This window comes from Ammospiza caudacuta, chromosome 9 (assembly GCF_027887145.1).
Source record: "Ammospiza caudacuta isolate bAmmCau1 chromosome 9, bAmmCau1.pri, whole genome shotgun sequence".
Classification (NCBI taxonomy): Eukaryota; Metazoa; Chordata; class Aves; order Passeriformes; family Passerellidae; genus Ammospiza; species Ammospiza caudacuta.
This window is the reverse complement of record NC_080601.1, coordinates 7,589,088-7,613,202: the sequence shown is the minus strand read 5'-3', so window position 1 is coordinate 7,613,202 and position 24,115 is coordinate 7,589,088. Positions and strand designations below refer to the sequence as shown.

At 42.7% G+C, this 24,115-nt stretch overlaps 1 protein-coding gene across 1 annotated transcript in view; it reads right to left on the bottom strand.

Annotated features, from left to right (window-relative positions):
* Nucleotides 1–24,115, bottom strand: part of PRKG1 (protein kinase cGMP-dependent 1) — a 351,680-nt gene that overhangs the window by 133,887 nt on the left and 193,678 nt on the right. The window contains exon 4 of the mRNA XM_058810052.1: nt 6,695–6,800. Coding sequence (XP_058666035.1) covers nt 6,695–6,800 — 106 coding nt within the window. The remainder of the gene's footprint in view (nt 1–6,694; nt 6,801–24,115) is intronic.

Below are 24,115 nucleotides of genomic sequence, written 5' to 3'. Positions count from 1 at the left end.
ATTTCACCCTGTTGATCCATCTGTACCTGAGATCCCACTCTGTGGGTGCTGAAAAGTAAAATGTGATTCTCATTGTGGGCAAAATGAATAACTGATGGCAAAAAAAAAACCAAAAAAGGCAGCACTCATCCTTAAAAAAAAAAAAAAAAAGGGATTTGGAAAACAAAAATACCAAGTAAAAATAAACACCATTATTTTTAAAAGATAAAAACCAGAGGAAAAAGTCCAAGATTTAATTCCTGGCATCATCTTTTCAAATTCTCAGTAGAAGCACAACAATAGAATAATCTATAAATAGAAGGCAGCAAGTTAAACCCAAACCAGGCCTTGTGCCACTGGAGATCACAAGTGGGTCTCTGAGGGTGTTTTTTCCTCACTGACAGAATCAGAAAGGGGGAAAAGGACATTGTGGTTTTGTTCTCCTTGGAAATGTAAAGACAGGATCTCACAGAGCACTGCAACCTTGTCAGTTTATCTCATCAAGTAAACTCTGAGGTGAATCAAAGGAAAAAATAAAAACAGAAAACCAAAAACTCCAGTAGTGGAAGGTGTCCCTGCCCATGGCAGGGGGGGGATGTGTTGATCTTCAATGTCCCTTCCAACTCAACCCATTCTTTAATTCTATGAATTAGCAATATTAAAATGAGATATTGACTTATTGCAATGTGTATTAACCAACATTTCGAACCCAGCTGACACCAGAACTGAAGGAATTAATCCTCCCCTTTCATCATGCCCTGAATCAACAGGAACCTGACCCTTCTGCCTCCTTTTCCTTTCTCCTCCCTTTTCCCTGTTGTGCACTGCCTCCAATAAGGATTTCCTTAGTTTAAAATGTGAATTGTCAATATTTAACCTCTCTCAGCGAGCAGTACCTGCCCCAGCCCCCTCCTGCCCATTCCCAGCATTCACAAGGAGTTACAGAGACTAAACTGCGGCTATCAAAAAAATTCAACACAAAAAGCATTTCAAGAAAAACCTGAGCCTGGCCTTCTCCAGAAGACAAGAAAGACAATTTTTCCTGTTAAAGGGCAGCAGGAATGGACAGTTTGATCCCATGGAGCATCCTTTCAGTTCTGCTCCAGCGCCTGCCCGTGCACCGTGGAACAGCAAATCCAACTCCTCCCGCTCAGCTGCTTCCCTGGCCGTGCCCTCAATGTCCCCAGCACAGCCTGGATTTCAAATCACCTCTTAAAAACCAAACACACCAGCACAGGCAGACAAGAGGTGGGGCTGTTTCCAGAGCTGCTTTTCCATGCAGGGGATTGAAATCCCCGAGAGTCTGGGCTCACACTTTATGGATGACCCCAAGAGGTGCAAGGATGTCCTGAGAGCTCCTGTGGGTGTCCCCACCCTCTGCAGCTTCTCACATCCAGCCTCCCTGGAATCCTTTCCCTGCCTGCCCAAGGAATTTTTTCCTTCCTGGGATTCAAGGCTGTCTGTGTAAGGAGATTTCCCCCAGAGTATCCACCCCTAAAGCTCGACCCTGCCTCCAAAGTGACATCAAACATCCCTCACCCTCTCCTGACTGCTTCCAGGGCCTTAAGGGAACTGGAATTTACACCACAGACCAAAATCCACAGCCTCTTTTAACTGAAGGAAGCTTCTTTCATTTATGAAGCCTTTTTTGGGAAAGAAAAAATTGCAATATTTACTCTTTCAAGGCATTCTGATCTTATTATGTTTAGCAGGAAATTCTTGCCACAGGTTGGTTTTCTCCCCCAACTTTTATTCCCTGGGCAAATTAATTTAACAAATAGTTGTTTCCTTAACTGCAATATTCTGATTTTAATTAAATGGAATGATTTTTAGGACTGGCTTGAGAAAGAAATCATTGTAAGCCTGGAACAGTGAATATTGCAGTGAGAAGTACAGAGGCATTTAGCACAGCTGTGACCTCACTGCACTTGCATAAGGACAAATATATTGAATTACACACAAAAAGCACAATTTGGGCTGAAAACTAGAGATTAATTCAACAAAATTCCCCTGTACCATCAGGAGTTACTAAACCCACAACACAAAATTACATTTCACTTTTCACTGCTGGTTGCTCTGTGATCTACCTTGACCTAACATTGATTTAGTCACATATTGAGCTACCAAAAATCTGAGTTTCCACGGGAGTCACTGCTCTGATTCATCTTGCAAGTTGTCGTAAGTTGCAACGCAAGATGTAACCAAAAGTATATATTCTATTACCAGGTGGGGGACTGTTCTTTATCTTTTCCATGACTCATCCCTCAAAACTCCAGGGGGATATCTTCTGTTCATGGGCCTGATGTTAAAACCAGGTGGAGCAGTTTTCTTCATCTCTCCCACAACCCATCCTCCCTCCAGGAGACCTCTGCTGTTCATGGGCCATTAATTATTAATTATCTCCTGTCCATGGCCAGTGAGTGTCCCTGCATGGCTGATCCAATCCCACCATCCCATGGGGAGATGCTCCGCCCAGGGGAGGAGCCAAGCATTCCTACCTGGATCCAATCTGAGCTTTGGGACCCCACAGCAGCCTTTGCCCCCTGCATTCCCAGAGGAGCAGCTTTCTGCTGCCCTGCATGGCCAGAGGAGCCCAGGCCCATCTCCAGCAGCCCTGGAGCTGCAGAGGAAAACTCCCCCTTGTGCAGGATCCCTGCTGCAGCAGAGCCACAGCTGGCACTGCAGGAGGGCTGAGCCCCCCTGGGATGGGGCTGGGACACCGCCCTGACACACAGGGGGCAGGGACTGCTCTGGCTCTGTTTATCTTTTTGTACTATTGCATCTGTATTTTAAATTTTCCTAGTAAAGAACTGTTATTCCTACTCCCATATCTTTGCCTAAGAGCCCCTTAATTTCAAAATTATAATGATTGGGAGGGAGGGGGGTTTGCATTTTCCATTTCAAGGGAGGCTCCTGCCTTCCTCAGCAGACACCTGTCTTTCAAACCAAGATACCACAGGGATCAAAAACCAGCTGGCTTTTCCAGCTCCTCCTTAGAGCAGGCACTGCCATGGAATTAGGGCAGTGCTTTTGATTCCATCAAGGATTATCTGCTGATTTTGGGAAGGGAGGCACGGATTGGTTCCTCAGAAAAATTATATTCCTCAGAAAAAGGACATTCACTCGCTGCTTGCTCCAGAAGAGTTGCCATAGATCAGTCAGGGGAGTTATTCCAACTTTTCTTAGTGCACAACTCCTTGGAGCAAGGTGGGATTCAGCACTCCAGCCCAGGACAGGTTGGGAAGGCACTCCTGGATTTCTCAGCCAGGAAATGGATTTTCCTGGTTTTATGGTTTTCTCCTGGCTTTCAGAACAAAGGACTGACACCTAAGGGTGGCCCTAAGGAGCAGCAGCTGCCCTGAGCCAGTGGGATGTTCCTGCTGGGGAAAACTCCAACAAATCCACGATGCCATTGGGGTGATATTCCCAGAGAGCCCTGGAAATCCAGCTGTACTTATTTTCAGCAGGATAAATAAGATTAAAACAAAATAACCAAATGAACAGCCTCACTTCACCCCCAGAAGTTTAATTTCTGCTGTGCTTTGCTCCCATGTGAAAATCTGTTGTTGGAGAAGTGATAATTCTGTTATTGTGATAATGGCACAATTAGAGAGGGACTTTTTAGATTAATATCAGCAGGAAAAAATCCTCTCTGACCCCACTTACTTTTCTGTGGGCAGCCACCATTCAAACCTTTATGTTTTATTCCATTTATTTCTTAACAAGAGTTTTTGCATTCATGCATTAATACAAAAACTGAAAAATATTCCCAAATCCCCCAAAAGCAAAGAATAAAGTCAACAATCAACAAGCTCCTTCTATTCAGGATTTATCCTGGTGTTCATTAGAAACATTTTGAAGGAAAGCATCTTTAAAAATGAGCATTTAGTGTAGCAAATGAGATTTTAAAATGAACACTTAATGTAGCAAATAGGATCTAAAAATGAGTATTTCATGTTCCATATGGGATTGAAACTGAGCTTGAGACAGCTAAAGATGCCCAGAGCACAAGTGGAAGACCCAATGGGAAGTAACATTTTTTAAGGACCTTCTTACAGCTGCTCCAAATGGAAGAAATACTTTTCCTAAATTGAAACTGTAATATTTCATAAAATAAATATTTATTTAATTGCCTTAGGCCTTTCTAATGAGCCACAGGTTGTGTTCAAGCAGCACAGCCACGGAGGGAGGAAACACTCCTTGATTTCCTCCTCACATCATTTGCTTTAAAATTAAAGCTGGGCAGGCTCTGCAGGAAATGAATCCAAATTAATCTTGACAACCTTCTGGAAAATCTCTATTAAAGCTCAGAGCTTCAAAGCTTAATGTGAGCATGGCGCCTGCTCCAGCAGCTCCCACCCCAGAGCTGATCCCACACCCATTCCCAGGTTTGTTGAAAAGCTTTTTAATGCTGGCATGGATGGGATTTAAACCCCTAAACCACAGCAGCAGGTTCTGTTTCCTCTCCTGAGCTGGGTTGTTGATAATTATGAGCAGAGATACCTGGAAAAAGCTCAGCCATGCTTTTCCGCCTGTGGGACATCCCCATGGAGCTCCTGGCCTTCTCCAGGGAATCCCTCACCTCACCAAGTACCTGAGTTTCATTCTTTTCCCAGGAGTATTTCCATCCCAGTGGAATTCCAGCCCACGAGGAGAGGCTGGGATCAGCCAAGGAGTGGCTTGGGCAGGACTCTGCTCCCAGATCAAATCCCACTTGCATTAATTCCCTGTTCTACGGCCACCCTCATCCCAGAGCATCAATCCCATGGGATCACCTTCCTGGGTCCTCTGGAGATCACGGTGCTCACCCCCTGCTCCCAGGGAACAAGAGCAAGAGGAACAGCCTCAGGATGGCCCAGGGGAGGTTTAGATGGGATTCTGGGGAAAATTCCTCCTGGAAAGGGGGGGTCACAGCTGCCCAGTCCCCATCACTGCAGGGATTTAAAGCCATGTGGATGTGGCACTTGGGGACATGGTCAGTGGTGGCCTTGGCAGTGCTGAAAGAATGGCTGGACTCAATGGTCTTAGAGGGATTTTCCAACTTAAAAGATCCTATGAATCACGTAGATTTTTTTATATGTATATAAATATATATATATACACATATATATATGTATTATATATATATGTATTATATACATATATATGTATATATACACATATAATATATATGTGTATATATATTATATATATATGAAAATATAATACATGGTATATAATATACACTTTAAATAATATCTACCTGTATAAACGAATAATTATATTAATAATTTTACAATCTAATTATAAATTTATATAATGTAATAATTATAGAATTGTAAAAATATAATTATCTAAAATTATGTAATTTAATAATTATGTAATTAAATAATTTTATTAATGATGGCATTATTAACATTTATTATTAATAATATTACTGTTGTTATTATCTCCCTGAGTCCCTTTCTTCTCCAATACTAACTGGGACAAGCCTGGTGTAGTAACAGCTTAGTAATGTCTGAGTAGCACTGGGATGGCTGAAAGCCTCACATCAGCCTGGGCCTCCCCTTTCCTACAATTCCTGACATTTCCTTCCCTTTGGGATCATTCTGGTGACATGGAACACTGTCTTTCTGTAAGGAACTGTCTGTTTCTTACACTGTGGCACTGGATTTCATGAAATCATGGAATGGTTTGGGTGGGAAAGGACCTTAAGGCCCATCCAGTGCCACACCCTGTAAAATATATGTAAAAAAATATACGGAAAAATATAGTAATTTTTCATAGAATCATGAGATGGTTTGGGTTGGAAAGAACTTGAAATTGTTCACCCCCCTGCCATGGGCAGGGACACCTTCCACTGTCCCAGGCTGCTCCCAGCCACAAAGTCCAGCCTGGCCTTGGGCACTGCCAGGGATCCAGGGGCAGCCACAGCTGCTCTGGGCACCCTGTGCCAGGGCCTGCCCACCCTGCCAGGGAACAATTCCTAATTCCCAATATCCCATCTAAATTTCCATTCTGTCATTTTGAAGCCATTCCCTGTGTCCTGTCCCTCCATCCCTTGTCCCCACTCCCTCTCCAGCTCTCCTGGAGCCCCTTTAGGCTCTGAGCTCTCCCTGGAGCCTTCTCCTCTCCAGGTGAAACCCCCAGCTCACCAAATAATCAGGATTATTCATTATTTATCCTATCCAGCTTAAATCTCTGAAGGAACCTTTGGGAAAATCAAGTTGAATAAGTGATAAATTTGTTTTTCTGTCTTTATGTTTATGTTACTCATCCAACCTGCATTTTACAGCAACCTAAAGCTCTGCTTTCCTAAAAGCTCCCATTTTACTTCCAGAAGCACAAGAACACACCCCCAATGGATCTGAACCAGCTTAAACCCCAGATTTTTCCCTTGAAAGGGTGTTTTTTGTAAAAATGTGTCTTTTCTGACACACTTTGAATGACTCATATGAAAGCTTGTCTCTCACCCCTCAGCTCTGGGACTCTTTGCCAATGAATAACTCACAACAGGAATGAAACTCCCCCACAGCAAAGCTCCCCCTCCTTTCAGGAGGATGGGCAAACAGCAAATAAAAATCATCAGAAAAATAATAACAATAATCATCATCATTAAAACCAAAAGAGATGAGAAGGAAACAAATCAAATACTTCATTCACAAGAAAAAGAAAAAAAAGGCAAGAGAGGACGGCAATTTCATGGGATTTTTGGATAAATAAACAAGTGCCATACCTTTTCAAAAATTCCATATACTCAGTATGCTTGATGAGGCCAGTCCTCATCATTATTGTTTGAAAACATTGCCGATCAATAGCCCAAAGTTTCACATTTACGAGAGCTGGAAAAAAAAACAAGACAAGGGGAAAACGTGATTAGCAAAAAAATGTCCAAATTCCTGTTGTGAACTGCAGAGGAAAACGATGTCATTGGGAATGGGGAGCACTGCAAACCAGGAAATTCAGGTGCTGGACATGAAGCATGCACTGAGAGGATTGGGAAGGTTCTGATGAATATGGGGTGAAATCTAGGGAGCCCAAAGGTGAGCAAGGATTTGGGGTCAGTTCATCACAGCCTGAGTGATTTTGGGACATCTTTAGTGCATTATCCAGCAAAATGCATTGAGGTTTCGTCCTGCTCCCAAGGAAACTTCCAGACCCAAGCCCTGATTATGAACCAGCCCGATAATGAAACACCTCCCAGCTGGGGAGGTTTTGAGCCATTCTTTTCCAATTTCGCTTTTCGGATCCCTGCTGAATTCCAAGATTTCTGAGTCACTCACCAAACACCACATCCTATTCTTCCAAAGGCAAAATTCCATGGTTAAAAAAAGGGAAAACCAGTGCACAGAGAGCAGAACCCCAAAAGGCCCAGTTTTCTTTTCAGCTGTGGCTTAGAATTTGCATTAGCCATAAATGCTTGAGTATATACAGTTTATAATAGGGCTTCTCCTTAGAGAAACAATTTGATTAAAACTATTCCCAAGACCTCTACACTTGTATTAATTTCTTTTTATTCTTTCAGACAGTGAATGCAATAAATTCCATCCCCATGCCCCCATTTAACTGCAGGAAACAGCACAAAGCAGAGAGACTTTCGGCAAAATATTTACAAATACTCTCACTGATAAAATCCATGAAATAAATGGGCTTTGATTTGCTGCTCCTTCAGCTCCCAAACCTCCCACTTAATGAGTTGTTATCCCTAACTGCATTTGCAAGATAGAAAAACCTTCAAAGTGCAAACTCAAAGATTTCTTCTTGACTTGCACGGCAGAACTGCCCTTAAAGCTTCTTCTGCTTTTCAACACTGAAACTTCTCTTGGAGGAGAATTTTTAGTTTTATAATCAAAGAAACAATTCCAGGGCTGGGCACTGCAAAGCTCCCTGGGCAGCCCCTGCCAAGGCCTGAGCACCCTTTGCATGCAGAAATTGCTGCTGCTGTCCCAGCTGAGCCTCCCCTGGCCCAGCCTGAGGCCCTTTCCCCTTGTCCTGTCCCTGTTCCCTGGCAGCACAGCCCGACCCCCCCTGTCAGGAATTGTGGAGAGGTGCTACTCTCTCATTTTACAGCCATAATACATTATTATATCCTATATATTTTAATAAAATCCTATATATTTAGGATATTCTACCCATAGGATATGTATGTTATATATATTTATTTACATATATTTATATGAAATATATAAAAATTATAGCTATATTATATATAATATATATTAATTATATATACATATAGGATATGTATGTTATATAAAATTATATATTATGTGTAAATTATAAATATTAATTTAATATCATAAATGTAATATTATTATATTATTATAAGTAATGAATAATAAAATTTATAATATTAAGTTATTAATATATTATATATATTATCTATAACATGTATGTACGTATACATATTATATATAAAAATACATAATGTATATAGAATGTATAATAAAATATAATAATAAATTTATTAATAAATATAAGAATAAAACAAAATAATGAAAAATATATAATGTATAAAAATAAATTAAAATATATAATATGTTAATAAATAATATATAATATATAATATGATATATAAATAATATATTATATGTAAATAAAAATTTATAATGTGTATATAATATATATATAATGTATATATATTATGTGTGTATATATATATGCATATGTACATGTACACACACAACCTCGATGTTATATCCTACATATTTTAATAAATTCACACACTAGCCCCTCACAAGTTCCATGCAGCCCAGGAAGTTGCTGAAGTGCAGACAATGCACTTGTGTATTAATTAAACCATATATATTTATAATATTATATAATATATAATATTATATATTATATAAATATTAATATAATATAATTAATATAATAATGTATCATATTGATACACCATAATATAATATAATTTATTATATTAAATTATGAATATATTATATAAATTAAATACAAATAATATATATAATATATTTTTATCTATAATATGTGTGTGTATATATATATGTATATGTACACACACAACCTCTATGTTATATCCTCCATATTTTAATAAATTCACATACCAGCCCCCCACAAGGTCCATGCAGCCCAGGAAGTTGCTGAAGTGCAGACAATGCACTTGTGTATTAATTAAACCACTAATCACACCTTATATTCTCATTTCTCTTGTCTTAATGACAAACAGCTGCTTTTCTAAAGGCTAATCAGGGTAGAGATTTAAATGTCAGCAGGACCCTTATAATCAGCATGAGCAGCATCTCCTGTTGTGCTGGAGCCCCCTGTCAGGCTGAAGAAACAGGAGGAATTATGTGGGATTTGATGCCTTTAAAGATTTCAAAGTTATCTATTTAGGAGTGCCCTGAGATGAAAAATATATCTTTGGGATGTGTCCCACAAATTCAACATCCACTGGGAATTAGAACACACACAGAAATTTCCTTGCCCATCCCTCTCCACAGAGCCTATGCTGGAAGTAAAATATGAAATCTCCCATTCCCTGACTGCAGGAGGCACAGCCGGAAAGGAAAATGAGAAACAAAATGATGGAAGAAAACGTGTCTGCAACAGGAGTTTCCCTTCTCAATAATCTGAAACATCATCCTGCAATCAGAGCTGTGATGCTACAATTTAAGTTTATTGCCTCTTTTACAATTTTTTTTCCCAGCAAAATGCCACAGCTGGGGCTCTGATCTTTGGACACACAACAAAATCACTGCTCATCCTAAAACCCCCAGAAGTTTTGGGCAGGGATGCCCAAACCTGTGATTTCTATGGGGATGCAGCTGTAGGAGCTCTCCAGGTGAAGGGATCGGGCACTGCAGAATATTTGAATTGCACATTGAAGCTACAGATTGATGGGAATTTCTTCATTTGGCTTCATTTCTTCTCATGGACACAGTGGCTGAAGATCATCAGCTCCTTTTTCCTTTCCTAACATGCAAAGGCAGTGAAATGAGGGGGAGAATGCAAAGTTTTAACTTAAAGATTTACAAAAGAGCAAGAGATTGATGGGAATTTCTCATTTCTGACAGATTTCTGCTGTGGTTCAAGGGCTGAAGACAAAGGAAATGCTGCTGGAGAAACAGAGAAGAGCTGAGGTAAAAGTGTCAGGATTTCCTGGTTGAGAACTGGATGGAAGTGGAGATGTTTTCATTAACGTTTAAATTGAAATGCTTGTAATGGTTGAGCCTTACAATGACTGAGTAATGACTGAAATTATCTAAATCAATGATTTCAATAAATGAATCAAACCCTTCTCTCCATCAACACGTCTGATTAAAGCAAATTTTAAAACTCAATAACCAGTTTTGAACTTCTTTTCCAAAAAGAGCTATTTCCACACTTTTCTTCCTATTTATTTACCTGGGAACATATGAAAATATATCCCAATTGAAAGGGGGGAACAGAGGGAGGCAGAGTTCAGCCCAAAACCTGGGATATGTCCCAGCCTGTTCACTCATGTCCAGAGCCTTTCCTTCTCCAGGCTGAACAGCCCTAAATCTCTAAATAACAGGGATTATTCATTACTGAAACTCTCCAGGCCTTAATTCTCTTTATTTTCAACATTCCCATCACACCCCCAGCCTGCCAAAGGACAAAATTTGGGCTGGTTTGCTTCATTTCTTCTCATGGACCCAGTGGCTGAAGATCATCAGCTCCTTCTTCACATGCAAAGGCAGTGAAATAAGGGGGGAAATGCAAAGTTTTAAATTAAATATTTACAGAAGAGCAACCTAAACACTGTTGATGTTATTTAATCTGGTATATTTAATATCAGATAGGTGGGGAAGTCCTACTGAATATTAAAAAATCCTTGAAATCAGAGCAGCCAGCAGGGGCATTATTTCCCAAATGAAATGCAATATTCACATGGCCCTGCATTCTTTAAGCATCTTCCCAAGGTTTTTATGTGCTCATTGAAGCCTTCCCAAGTTTTTTCAAGGATCATCAGGTGAATCATCCCCAGCCCAAGTGCTGCTGGCAGCGTCACCAGACCTGAAAATTATTATTACTTTGCACCCCAAGCTGGAATTCATCAGCTCACTTTGCCTTTTGGGCTATTTTATCCCAAAAATTGTTTGTTTATCTCCCCTCAGGCAAAGGAACTGCCACAACTTTGTGTCCTCAGGGCTTTTTTTGGCAGACAGAACATCAAATTTCCACTCCTATTTAACTCTCCTCTCACCTGGGCTAGGTTTTGCAGGGAATATTGTGGAAATTAGGGAAACACAGCCATTTCCAGCTGTTTCTGATGCCTCCTTTTTCAGGTATGAAATGATGATAAAAGCACATTTAACTGAACAGGAGGAATGGAATTAATTTATCCCACCAAACACTCTGGGAATGATGAGGGAGGCTCCAGAATACAGCATGGAGTGATGCAGAGGATGCATCCAAGGGCTGGAGCAGGAATAAATTCCTTTATTCCCACATGTTTCTGTCCCAAATTTCTAACAGCACTGGCACAAGGATGGCTCCATCCTGACATCCCATTTTCCAGGTGTTCCTTTCCCATTATTCCCCCAGAAGGTTCTGGCAGTAGGGAAGGAGTCATTTAAATTAGGCTGAGGATAAATGTAAAATATAAAATAAAACCTGCCACTGCCAGGGGGTGGGGTTAGATGGGATTTTGGGAAGGAATTGCTCCCTGGAATGGATTTCCCAGAGAAGCTGTGGCTGCCCCTGGATCCCTGGAAGTGTCCAAGGTCCCATGCCTGGAGTGTTTGGACTGCTGTTCAATCCCTGGTCTCAGAGGTGCCAAATGATAAATGCAGGTTTTGTCAGGAGGAAAGGAAGTAGGAAGGATGTGGGAGCTCTGCTTTCCCTCCAGTCATCTCCAGGAAGCCCAAAAATTCCAAGGAAGTGTGTAAGGTTTGCTTAGGAACAACACCTGCCTGGAGAAGATCAGAGAAGACCAAGGAAAGGAGAGCAGAGAGAGAAATTATTACCAAAACTACCTGGAGTATTACATATAAATATAAATGAAATAGATTATTTAAAAAAACAGAGCTTTCCCTCCAGTCAGCTCCAGGAAGACCAAAATTCCAAGGAAATATGTAAGGTTTGCTTAAGAACAACACCTGCCTGGAGAAGATCAGAGAAGAAAGAAGCAGAGAGAGGAATTGTTATTACCAAAACCATCTGGAGTATTATATATAAATATAAATTAACTAGAGTATTAAAAAAAATAGAGCTTTCACTCCAGTTAGCTCCAGGAAGGCCAAAATTCCAAGGAAAATTCCAAGGAAATGTGTAAGGTTTGCTTAGGAACACCTGCCTGGAGAAAATCAGAGAAGACCAAGGAAAGAGGTGGAGGGAAATTGTAATTACCAAACTCTGCTCTTGAACAAAACCACCTGGAGTATTACATATAAATTAAATAGAGTATTAAAAAGGCACCTGAAACTATTGAATTTAACAGTATTAAACAGATCTGACAACATCTATCAGCCACAATCAGCTGGAGCAGGTGCTGTGGAGGATCCTAGGATTTCTCTTGGAGTAATCCAACCTTCTGTCCCAACATGCCACAGAAAACTCCCATGAATTATTCAGGAATAACCTCACCCTGTGTGATTTGATCAGCTGAAGGCCCTGATGTTTCCCTGGTGTTTGTCTTTCTCTAATATCATTCCCAATCTTTGCTGTCTCCCTGAAATCTCTCCATCCTCTCCTGCAGCCTCCAAACTCCTTAATGAGAAGTGCTGGCAGGGATTAATTAAGGAAGTGTTCAATTACATCAGGTATTTTTCCTTGGAATTTCAAACCACTTGTACTACAACCCCTGCTAATTACCCATCCTGATTTGCTCTTTTCAAGCTCTTATTTTACATAACCTTTCCCTGTCACCTCTTATTCCTCCCAGCTCTGCTCCTCTCACATTCTTACAACACAGAGGTTTGCCCAGGTTTTTAATTAACCCTTGTACAAGCTCCCAAACTACTTCAGAAATCTTCTTCAGTCCTGCACACTGAAAGCTGAAATAATTCAGGAAGAACAAGCTGGAGGCCACAAGAAATACTCCCAAATCCTATTTGGAGTGTGATGGAGAGTGATGGGTGTGAGGGGAGATTAATGGAAAGCCAAAAAGGATCTCGGGCAGGTCAGAAGTCTCAAATTAAAGAACTCATTTAGTTCACTGACTGTGAGAATGGGGTGAGGGAAAATGTCTCAAGTTATTTGGGGAAGGAAAAGGGGAAAACAACACAAATCTCTCCTGGAAGGTGGAGATTCAGCCTGGGACAAATTGGCTCACTGACATGCCAGGAAAGGGGAATGAGAAAAGCAATAAATTCACATTTAAAAGAGATCACAAATCAGTTCTAGCTCCTTGCCTACAGGAGCTCCAATCCCAAGGAAAATTAATATTCCCAATTAAAGAAAGGATCTTAACACAGCCCTGAGTTGGAAGGGATAGTGTTGATGAATGGAGAAGTTGATGTGGGGGGACCATTAAAAAAGGGAACAGGAAGAACAGCACTGAAAGGAAAACTAAAAAGTGTCCTTTTAGCCTCTATAACCCTTAGGCTTTGGATGGGACAAAATTAAAATATGCTCTGAAGTGATGGTCCCTAAAATCCTAAAATAGCCAAACTGCAACTGTCTGGGTGTAAAACAATGTGAAAAATCTCTTTTTACAGGATGTTAGGAGCAAAATTATTCGGCTGAGCAACAGGACACGCAGAGAAATGAAGGAGTTTTGGAATAAATAATTAAAATAAAGCAGTGGAATGAATTATTCTGCAATTGTAAGACTGGTGAAACTGAACCCCACAATCCCCTCCACAGAAATGACAGGAAGAAAATGGAAATAATCACAACACTGAGATACTTGTACATCCCAGGGACAATTTCTTGTCCCTTGTCCAAGAGGCTCCAGGGCTGAGGCTCCCTTTCTACAGCTGGGATTTGATTTTATCAGGAAAAAGACATTGAGGAAAAGGGATGGAGGGAAAAACCACACATCCTTCAGGGAAAAACCACACACCCTTCTGAGGCTGCAGGGAAAATAATCTAACATGAAAGCCATGGCATGTTCCTGACCTTCTATTTTCTCTCCAACCCTGAAATGTTGTTGTATAAATCAGATCTTCTCTGAATTTAAATCAAAACTCACTCAAGTTTCTAAGATGTACTCACATAAACCAGATTTAGATGAGATATGAGGGAGAAGTCCTTCCCTGGCAGGGTGGGCAGGCCCTGGCACAGGGTGCCCAGAGCAGCTGTGGCTGCCCCTGGATCCCTGGCAGTGCCCAAGGTTGGACATTTGGAGCAGCCTGGGACAGTGGAAGGTGTCCCTGACCATGTCAGGTGGAACAGGATGGGATTTGAGCTCCCAACCCAAACCAGTCTGGAATAAACTTTCACCCAGCACAATTTCAGCAGCAGGAATGAGGATTTTGTCTCCTTGCCCCACACTCAGCTGCAAATTTTCTGCAAAATGTTGACCGTATCAACCTGCAATTGAACACCAAACAGAATTAATCCATTGTTCCCATCTGCAAACAAAGCTAAACTTCCAGCTTTGAGCTGCAATTCCCAATATTTTGAGGAACACAGAGCAGTTAAACAGGAGCTTGGCAACACACTGGTGTCACAGACATCTTTTATGAAAAATCCTTTCCTTAGGATTTTTCCTCCTGAGAAGCCTCAGGAACAAAATGTAAACATTGATTATCTGCTGCTGTGGAATGCAACAGGTGAATCTTTGATTGGCCCATGTTGGATGTTTGTAATTAATGGCCAATCACAGTCAGCTGGCTTGGACAGACAGCCCTAGCCACAAACCTTTGTTATGATTCTTTGCTATTCTATTCTTAGCCAGCCTTCTGATGAAATCCTTTCTTCTATTGTTTTAGTATAGTTTTAATGTCATATATATAATAAAATAATACATCAAGCCTTCTGAAACATGGAGTCAGATCCTCATCTCTTCCCCAATCCAAGAACCCCTGTGAACACGGTCACACACTGGGAACATTAGGCAGCTCAAAACCCCAACAAGACAAAATCTCCTCTTGGTGTGATTAAAAAGAGCTACTTAGCTAAATGAACTTTGCAGTAATTCCTTGTGTTTCAATGCTTTATTTCCCAAGAGCAGCATTTCCTACACAATGATTAAATAACCCCTGCTTAGATTTTTCTCTCCTGAGCATTCCCTGTTTTCCACACTGGATAGAAACCTGTCCCATCCTGTAAAATCCCTGGGCTGTTATCCCTGGCTTGTAAAGGTTTTGCTGTGCTTAAATAGCACAAAATGGGCTGCATTAATTCACTGCCCAGGGTTTGTGTGTGCCCTGGGGAAAAACTGGCGTTTTAGGGACTTCCTCTATCAAACAAATCCCAAACCCAAGGAGATCTGGGATAACAGGATCATCACAGATTCCCAGACTGGTTTGGGTTGGAAGGATCTTAAATCCCATCCAGCCCCAGGGCAGGGACACCTTCCACTATCCCAGGCTGCTCCAAGCCCTGTCCAACCTGGCCTTGGACACTTCCAGCTTAGAGATCTTTTCCAACCTGATGGATTCTCCAATTCTAATTCAATTCTGCTCCTGTGCAGCCTCAATATCGTGTCAGGTTTGATATCCAGTTGTGTTTTAGCCTACTGGCTTTTTATTCCCAACTCTGCACCTATCTCTTCCTGAAATTAGCTGATCCCTGGGATTTTCTTTGCTCCTGCACTTGGAGAGCTGTGGATCACCACAACCTGCACAAAGAGCAGCAGCAGCAGGTTCTGAGGAGCAGGGAAAGGGGGGAAAAAAGGCAATTCTGAAATACCACAGGAGAAACTGTTCAGACATCCCAAGGTGGCACTACTGTCACTTCAGAGCCTTTTTGGGGTGCCTATTCCAGAAGTCAACATGGGGAAGCTTTCTAGGGTGGCAGGAGCAGGTCTGGATCCAGCAGCACTTGGATCACACGTGGTGGGAGCTCTGGGAGGTGTTTCTCCACCAAAACCAAAGGGTGGCAAAATCCTTCCTGTGGCAAAGCAACACATGGAGAGTGGGGGACAAGGAGAGCACTCCCATCAACACCTGCCTGCTGCTCCAACCCCAACTGGGAGGCAGATGGAATCCTAAAATCATAGAATCAGGCATCACTAAGGCTGGAGAAGACCTCAGGAAGCAACCGGGAACCCAGATCCCCCACTAAACCACTAAAGCGAGCCAATGGCAGTGCAAAAAGCACAAAGCTTGCTGGAATCCAGCTGAAATCCAGCTGTTTATGGGCAAAAAGAGCAAGACAAAAAAAAAAAATCAAGAATTTCTCTGCAGAGAGAAAAAAAGGATATAAAGAAATCAGGGCAACTTTTGTTGCAGGAGGTTTCAGTCATGCACGACTCCCAGGGCTGGGAAAAGAGCCCCAGGGTGCACAGAAAGAATTGGAAATTCCTCTTTTTGCCTGATTTGTTTCCTCTGGGAGTTGAATTTCCCCCAAATGCTGGGCTGGGCTCACTCCCTGTGCCACAGCAGCACAAGGAGGTTCCCACCTTTATTTCCACATCACATCCACCAGAGATTCAGGAGCACTTGGACAATGCTCCCAGACACTGGATGGGATTTTTGGGGTGTCTGGGCAGGGCCAGGAGCTGGGCTGGATGATCCCTGTGGGTCCTGCCCACTCAGACACGCAGATCCCACCTGCAAGAGGGGTCCCCAATTCTTCCTTCAGAGGTCACACACCAACTTTGGGAAAAACCCTGAGCCCCCAAAGGTTGCTCCTCAAACCACCCCATGAGCAGTGCAGGTGAGGCTGGATTTCCCTGACTGGCAGAGTGGTTAATGGGATTCATGAGGAGCTGCTTTTCCAAACCATTAAATCCATAATACCAACAAGAAATAACACTGTGTATTCCATCAGGGAAACTTGTGGGGTTTCAATAAACGCTGCCAGGGACAGCTGGAATAAAAACATTCCCCGTGCATTTACAGGAGTTGTTCCGGGCCATAACGCTCCTCTGGCTCTTGATTAATACATGTGTCAAATAAAAATGCCTTCCTGATATGCAGAAGCATCATTCCATCATTGCAGAGGGTTCTGACTCAGGTGGAAACGCTGTTAACTGAACATTGACTGTGGTAGTTGGTGTTTTGGCTGGAATGCTCAGAAATCATGTTAAAAATGGAATATTGAGGAGCTTTTCTCCTTCCTCTAATAACATTTATTAATTATTTTGAAATGTCTGCAGTCCCCAGGAGCAGCCACTTTCCATAATGCACACAGCATTTGCTGCTGCATCCCAAAGAGAGCAGTGAACGTGGTTAAAACACACTAAAATCTGCCTTCCCTGGAAAATTTACTCATGGATTTCAGAGAAAATTACGAGCCAATGCTGCTGTTCAGAAGCTCTTATTTTTTGAGAGCCAGCAGTGAGCTCAGCTGTTGAGGGAAAACAGACATGAAGGACTGAACTTAACAAGTGTGGAGGTATAAAATATGGATTAAAGCTGGATTTGATTGATTGGAGTTGAGAAGGAGAAGGTTGGAAGAAGCAGGCAAAGGAGAGGTGGCCCTGACAGGGAAACCAGGCTGAGGTGAACCTCAGGAGAGCTTGATGGAAATTTAGATAAACCAAGATAAACTGAGGTAAAGCTGGGGCAGGCAGAGGTAGGAGAGACTGTGGCAGATGGGATTCCAGAATCTCAGGATGGTTTGAATTGAAGGGGACCTTAAATCCCACCCAGTGCCACCCCTGCCACAGGCAGGGACACCTTCCACTGTCCCAGGCTGCTCCAAGCCCTAAAGTCCAGCTGGACCTTGCCCCTGAACTCCAGCACATGGCAGGGATGGTTCTGTGTGTGCCCCCATTTCAGGGTGGGAGATGATGGACACTGAGGAGAATCTGCTGCCCTGAGCCACAGGGAAAGAATTTCCAGCTCCTTTCCAGCAATCCAAGCAGCTCGGCCTGTCCAGGCACAGAGCAGAGCAACCTCAGGGAGCGCCTCAGGAGAGCCAGGAGGGGCTGAGGGAGCTGGCAAGGGGCTGAGCCTGGAGCAAAGGAGGCTCAGGGGGCCCTTGTGGCTCTGCACAACTCCCTGCCAGGAGGGGACAGCCAGGGGGGGTCGGGCTGTGCTGCCAGGGAACAGGGACAGGACAAGGGGAAAGGGCCTCAGGCTGGGCCAGGGGAGGCTCAGCTGGGACAGCAGCAGCAATTTCTGCATGCAAAGGGTGCTCAGGCCTTGGCAGGGGCTGCCCAGGGAGCTTTGCAGTGCCCAGCCCTGCAGGTGTCCCAGGCAGGGCTGGAGGTGGCACTCAGTGCTCTGGGCTGGGCACAAGGTGGGCACTGGGCACAGCTGGGGCTCCAGGGGCTGGCAGGGATTTTCCAGCCTCAGGGAACCTGGGATTAATTTCTCCCGCAATACCAGGAGCTTGGAGTTCTTATTAAACAAGAGGGGACATCACACCTCCTTCAGTTGCTTCAGTAACCAGATCCAGCCCTTGTGGAAACAGGAATTTCATCCTCCCTGCCCCCTGTAATCCTCCCCTCTGTGATTTCTGCACTAACATTAAATTCTGCCTCTTGTTGCACATGTTTCAAGCACTTATTTCTCCTGATTCAGGGCATTGTAAGTTACTTATGCCTCAAGATCCTCATCCTGTGAGACACAGGGTGTGCTGGACAGGCTCCAAAACTGCACAGAAATGAATATATTGATATAAAAATATGTAAAGATAACAAGGGAGCAGATTCCAGCAGCTTTACTTATGTGCTTGCAGCTCCCTGGAATTCCACACATTGGCTGGTCTGTGGATCATATCCTAAAATTATTAGGAAATAATAATGATAATAGTAATAGTAATGGCAATAATAACAGTAATAATATCAGTATGCATTAATATAATAATTTATTATGTTAATGAATAATATAATAATTATTATTCTTAAATTATCAATATATAATAATATAATGATAACATATATTGTATATTAATATAATATATACAATTATTTATTATAATTATTATTTATAAATTAATATAATTAATAATTATATTAATAATTTGGAAATTATTATATATTAGTGGGTATTATTATATATTTTACATATAACAATTGTAGTTATTATTTTATATTATATTATTATATATAATTATTACTATTATATATTATATATTGTAATATATTATATATATTATTATATACCATTATTATTATATTATTCTATTATAACTATTATCCAAAATAATCCACAATTGACTAAATGAGGGCTTTATTGAGGATTAATTTGCTCTCTGCAAATCTCTGACATGAAGGGTGAAATCAGACTGAGCTGAGACACAGCCAGAGCAGCAGCACCAATCCCAAAACCAACTGGTTTTCCATTATTTCCAGTTATTCCTTCCCATGCTTCTCTTATAATAAAGTGGGTGCCTATTGAGCCTCAGTGATTTTGACCAGGGAGAATTTCATCCTTAATGTTCATTTTTACAGCTTTAAAACTTCGGGTTTTGTGTTCACCAGAGAGGAGCTGGAAGGTTTATTAAACATGGAGCCTCTGTATAAATTCTGGTGGGAATTTCAGCAGAACAGGCTGATTTTAATCGAGTTTTAATAGCACAGAGCTGAAGGCAGCTCCAGTTCATTTACTGAGGTCTGGGATTTTTGAGAAGTTGCTTTTAATTTGGAGCTTCAATTGTATCTTCTCCTCACTTTCTCTTCCATAAAGAAAGCAAGATTTTGTCCTACAGATTTCTACAACAAAGAACAAGGACAGCTCACCAGAGTGGAAAAATGTATTCAGAACTAAATATTGCAGAGGAATGAAGGGTTTGAAAACTCCATTGCCTTAAAAAGACAGGAAAAACAGCAATAATGAACTGGCATTTAAAGGAAGCTGCATTTAAATCAATCACACAAAGATGGGGAGTGGAACCAGAACCAAGGGCAGGCACAAGTGCTGGGAAATCCATAAATTAAGATTATATATAAAGTTGTAAGGTCTTATTTTAAGCTGAAAATTCTCAGGAAAATTCACTGAAGAGGACAAGACACGTGGGAAACTGCCAGGTCAGAATTACTGAGTGACCTCAGCTGGATCCTTTTTTTACCCCAAACTATCTCATCCTTAAAGCAGCCTTGATCCCAAAAAACAATTCCCCAAAGAACTGCTTTTCTGTTAAAAATACTCCAGTTTAATCCCCATGAAAATGAAAATTCCCAATATCCACCCCATGGTCAGCCTTAAATATAAAACAAATTAAGAGAGAAATGAGGAAACTTGAAAGGAAATTAAAAGGAGCAGAGAAAAGGGAAAGTAGAAGTTAGTGGTGGCATTAAAAGCATCTCATTGCATCCCTGAGGATTTGGGAAGAAATATAAACCAGATATCTCCAAAATGACATGAAATGGACAATAAAAAAGTGTGAGAAGGAAAAAGACAATCTTTTAAAATGCTGATTGTACCTGGATGAGGGAAAAACAGGGACAAACCCATGGTGAGGGACCCAACAGAGATTTCTGAGGAGCACCAGGGAGAAAGTTGAGAATAAAATCTATTCCAAGAGAAAAGGTTTTTGCAGGGTTTGGAATGCCAGGATTTAAAACAAGGCTGGATCAGGAACAGACCCCCCTGACCATTCTGCTTCCAGCCAGGAGAAAAAGGAACCAAAGAGGGGTCAGGAGGCACTTCCAGAGAATACCTGGGATAAGGGATTGGCTTTGATACACCTGAACTCAGGGTTCTCACAGGATTATTTCAGCACATGCCCCTCACTGTGCGATAAAGGCAAAAATAGAGGTGGAAAATGCTGGGGAAACGACTGCCAGAGGCTTCAAGAGAACTTCCCACTGCCTGGTCTGATGTCTGGAATCACACAAATCAGTAAAAATTAGGTGTGAATATATCAAAGGGGTCACTGCTACTCTTGCTGAGTGTAGGAGTAGGAAATGAGGCCCTTGGTTCCCCAAACTCAGCTTGGGAAGGGCTGGAATTGCTTCCCTGTGCATTCCAGAGGCATTTTGACGTGGTCTCTTCATAAAGGCTCTCAGGGAAACTCAGGAGGGTTAAGGACACCAAGCACCCAGGAATCCTGGGATGTACAGGGGGATTCCTGCTGTCCAACATGCTCTGGAAAAGAAGGGAAGGTGAGGGTGAGGAAAGGGGATCAAACTGGGTGATGAGATTAAACCTGCTGATAAAAGCCAAAGAGGAGCGGCTGGACACTGTAGAACCCACAAATCAAATGGGATTTGGTGCAGTAGAACCCTCAAATCAAACAGAGTTTTGGTGCTTTAGAACCCTCAAATCCAAGGGGATTTGGTGCAGTAGAATCCCACAAATCCAACAGGATTTGGTGCTGTAGAACCCACAAATAAAAGGGAATTTGGTGCTAAATCAAACAGGATTTGGTGCCGTGGAACCCACAAATCAGAGAGGATTTGGTGCAGCAGAACCCACAAATCCAACAGGATTTGATGCTCAGAGGTGGAAAATGATGCATGGGGGGAGAGCTGAGCCGAGCAAGCTCCAAATGAAAATTCTTGCCCACAGAGACAAGGCTGTCATGGCTGGGCAGGACTCACCCCACAATGACTCCTCAGTCACCAGCTCTGTGCTCAGCATGGCCAAAAAGACAAAGGGATTGGGAAAAGGAAGGTGAACCAAGGAGAAAATCCTGCTGTGGTCCCTCCCTCCAATCCCACACGGAGCCACTTGGCCAGGAGGCTGAAGGAGAGCACTAAGGAGCAGGGAAAGGGGCAGGGGAGGATGATTAGGGACATCTGGCTCTGGGGAAGGGATCTGCCTCAGGTCTTCTGGAAGCTCTAAGGGAGCTACAGCCTCCTTCTGATGAGCTTGGAAAAGGCAAAAGCAAATCCTTAAAAAACCAGCTGGGATTTGCCTTTGCTGCTTATTCCCTGAGAAAGCTGCATTTGGAAATATTTCTGCACTGGGTGCAGGACAGAGCCTTTTTAAATCACCAACCTTCAATATTTAATCCCATGTTTATTCCCTACCCTGCATTCCTGGAACCAGGCTACACAAACAGGGGACATGGATCAAAGTTGGGACAACACCTACACCAGGATACAGATTTTCCTTGGATCCTCTCCAAGTTTCAAATGCAAGAGAAGGGTAAGAACATGAAATATTTCTGGGTTTGGGACATTTCTGAGCGGCTCAGAAACACAACTTGCTGGAGATGTCCTATGGCATGACTACAAAAATATCCAAAATTATTATCCAAAATCTCAGTCTTCTTCTGCCCATAAAATATCACCACAATCTCCATTACCAGCATCATGGAATGGTTTGAGTGGGAAGGGACCTTGAATCCCATCCAGTGCCACCCCTGCCATGGCAGGGACACCTTCCACTGTCCCAGGCTGCTCCAGCCTAGCCTTGGGCACTGCCAGGGATCCAGGGGCAGCCCCAGCTATATTCCAATGTATATTTTAAATATTAAAAAAATAAATTTAAAAAGCAGCTATGAAGGCTGGGGGTGATGAAGATGCTCCAAGTGGGACAACACCTAAAAGGAAAATCTCCATCACCCAAAGGAAAAGCTCCATTTGTACCAATATCCCCATAGTTGTCAGCAGCTGAACTGGTTCTTCCTGAGCTCTTCTGAATTCAGCCAAAAGTGCAAATCTCATTAAAAATACTCAGGATATGGACTTAAGGTCATGTCACTACTTTCTTTCCTTTTTCTTTTTGTCAGTGCAGCATCCAACGACCTAATCTGGGAATCAATCAAAAATCACTCCAAAGTCTTAAATTTCTTACTGCTGCCAGGAGTCTGGGTTTGGATTAATCTCAGACTCTGCCAGGTGCAACCTGAAATCCCAAATCCCTACAACACTTAACCCAAAATATCCCCTGAGAGGTTCTCCCACAGGAATCCCTCTGTGGCTGGGAGGTACCTGAGCCCCACAAGGCATTGCCAGCCCAAACCTTTCTGGGATTCTGTGATTATTATGCAAATATCACACACTGGCACATCTGGAAAACCTCTGTAATTCACATGTCAGCCCTTCCTTGGCTCTCCTCAAAAAGCTGCATCCTTCTCTATCAATTTCCCAGGAATGCAAATTATCCCAGCGAGCTCTGTGGTGTAATTAAGACATAACATTGATTACATACTCAGCCTCCCAATAGATTGTTTATTCCTCATTATCAGCATACAAATATCCCAGGTAATCATTCCCTGCCTCGAAGCTTGGCCAGGTTGTTCTGATTTCAAGGCAGAACACAGGCCCAGCTCATTGAATCCCAGGATCCCAGAGAGGTTTGGATTGGAAGGGATTTTAAACCCATCTTATCCCACCCCTGCCATGGGCAGGGACACTTTCCATTATCCCAGACTGCTCCAAGCCCTGGCCTTGGACACTTCCAGGGATCCAGAGGCAGTCCCAGATTCTCTAGAAATCCATTCCAGGGCCTGCCTACCCTGCCAGGGAACAATTCCTAATTACCAATATCCCATCCATCCCTGCCCTCTGGCACTGGAAGCCATTCCCTGTGTCCTGTCCCTCCATCCCTTGGTCCCCAGTCCCTCTCCAGCTCTCCTGTTGGGGTGGAATTGTAGGAATTTTAAGGTTCCCTTCCAGCCCAAACCATTCTATGATGCAGAAAGCAGGAGCAGGGAGGTCACTGTGCCCCTGTGCCTGGCCCTGGTGAGGCCACACCTGCAGTGCTGTGTCCAGCTCTGGCCCCTCAGCTTGGGAAGGACGTTGGGACGCTGGAGCGCGTCCAGAGGAGGCAACGAGGCTGGAGAGGGGCTGGGAACACAAACCCTGTGAGGAACCCCTGAGGGAGCTGGGGGTGCTCAGCCTGGAGAAAAGGAGACTCAGGGGTGCCCCCATCACTCTGTACAGCTCCTGAAAGGTGCCTGTGCTCAGGTGGGGCTGGGCTCTTTCTCCAGAATGAGAGGACACAGTCTCAAGCTGTGCCAAGGGAAATATAGGTTGGATATTAGGAAAAAGTTTTTTACAGACAGGGTGATAAAGAACTGGAATGATCTGCCTGGGGAGGTGGTGGAGTCACCAATCTTGGATGTGTTTAAAACCAGACTGGATGTGGCGCTGGGTGCCAGGGTTTAGTTGAGGTGTTGGAGATGGGTTGGACTCGATGATCTTGGAGGTCTCTACCAACCCAGTGATTCTGTGAATTGAGAATGATACCATGGTGTGGTGGTTTGACCAGGAAGAAGT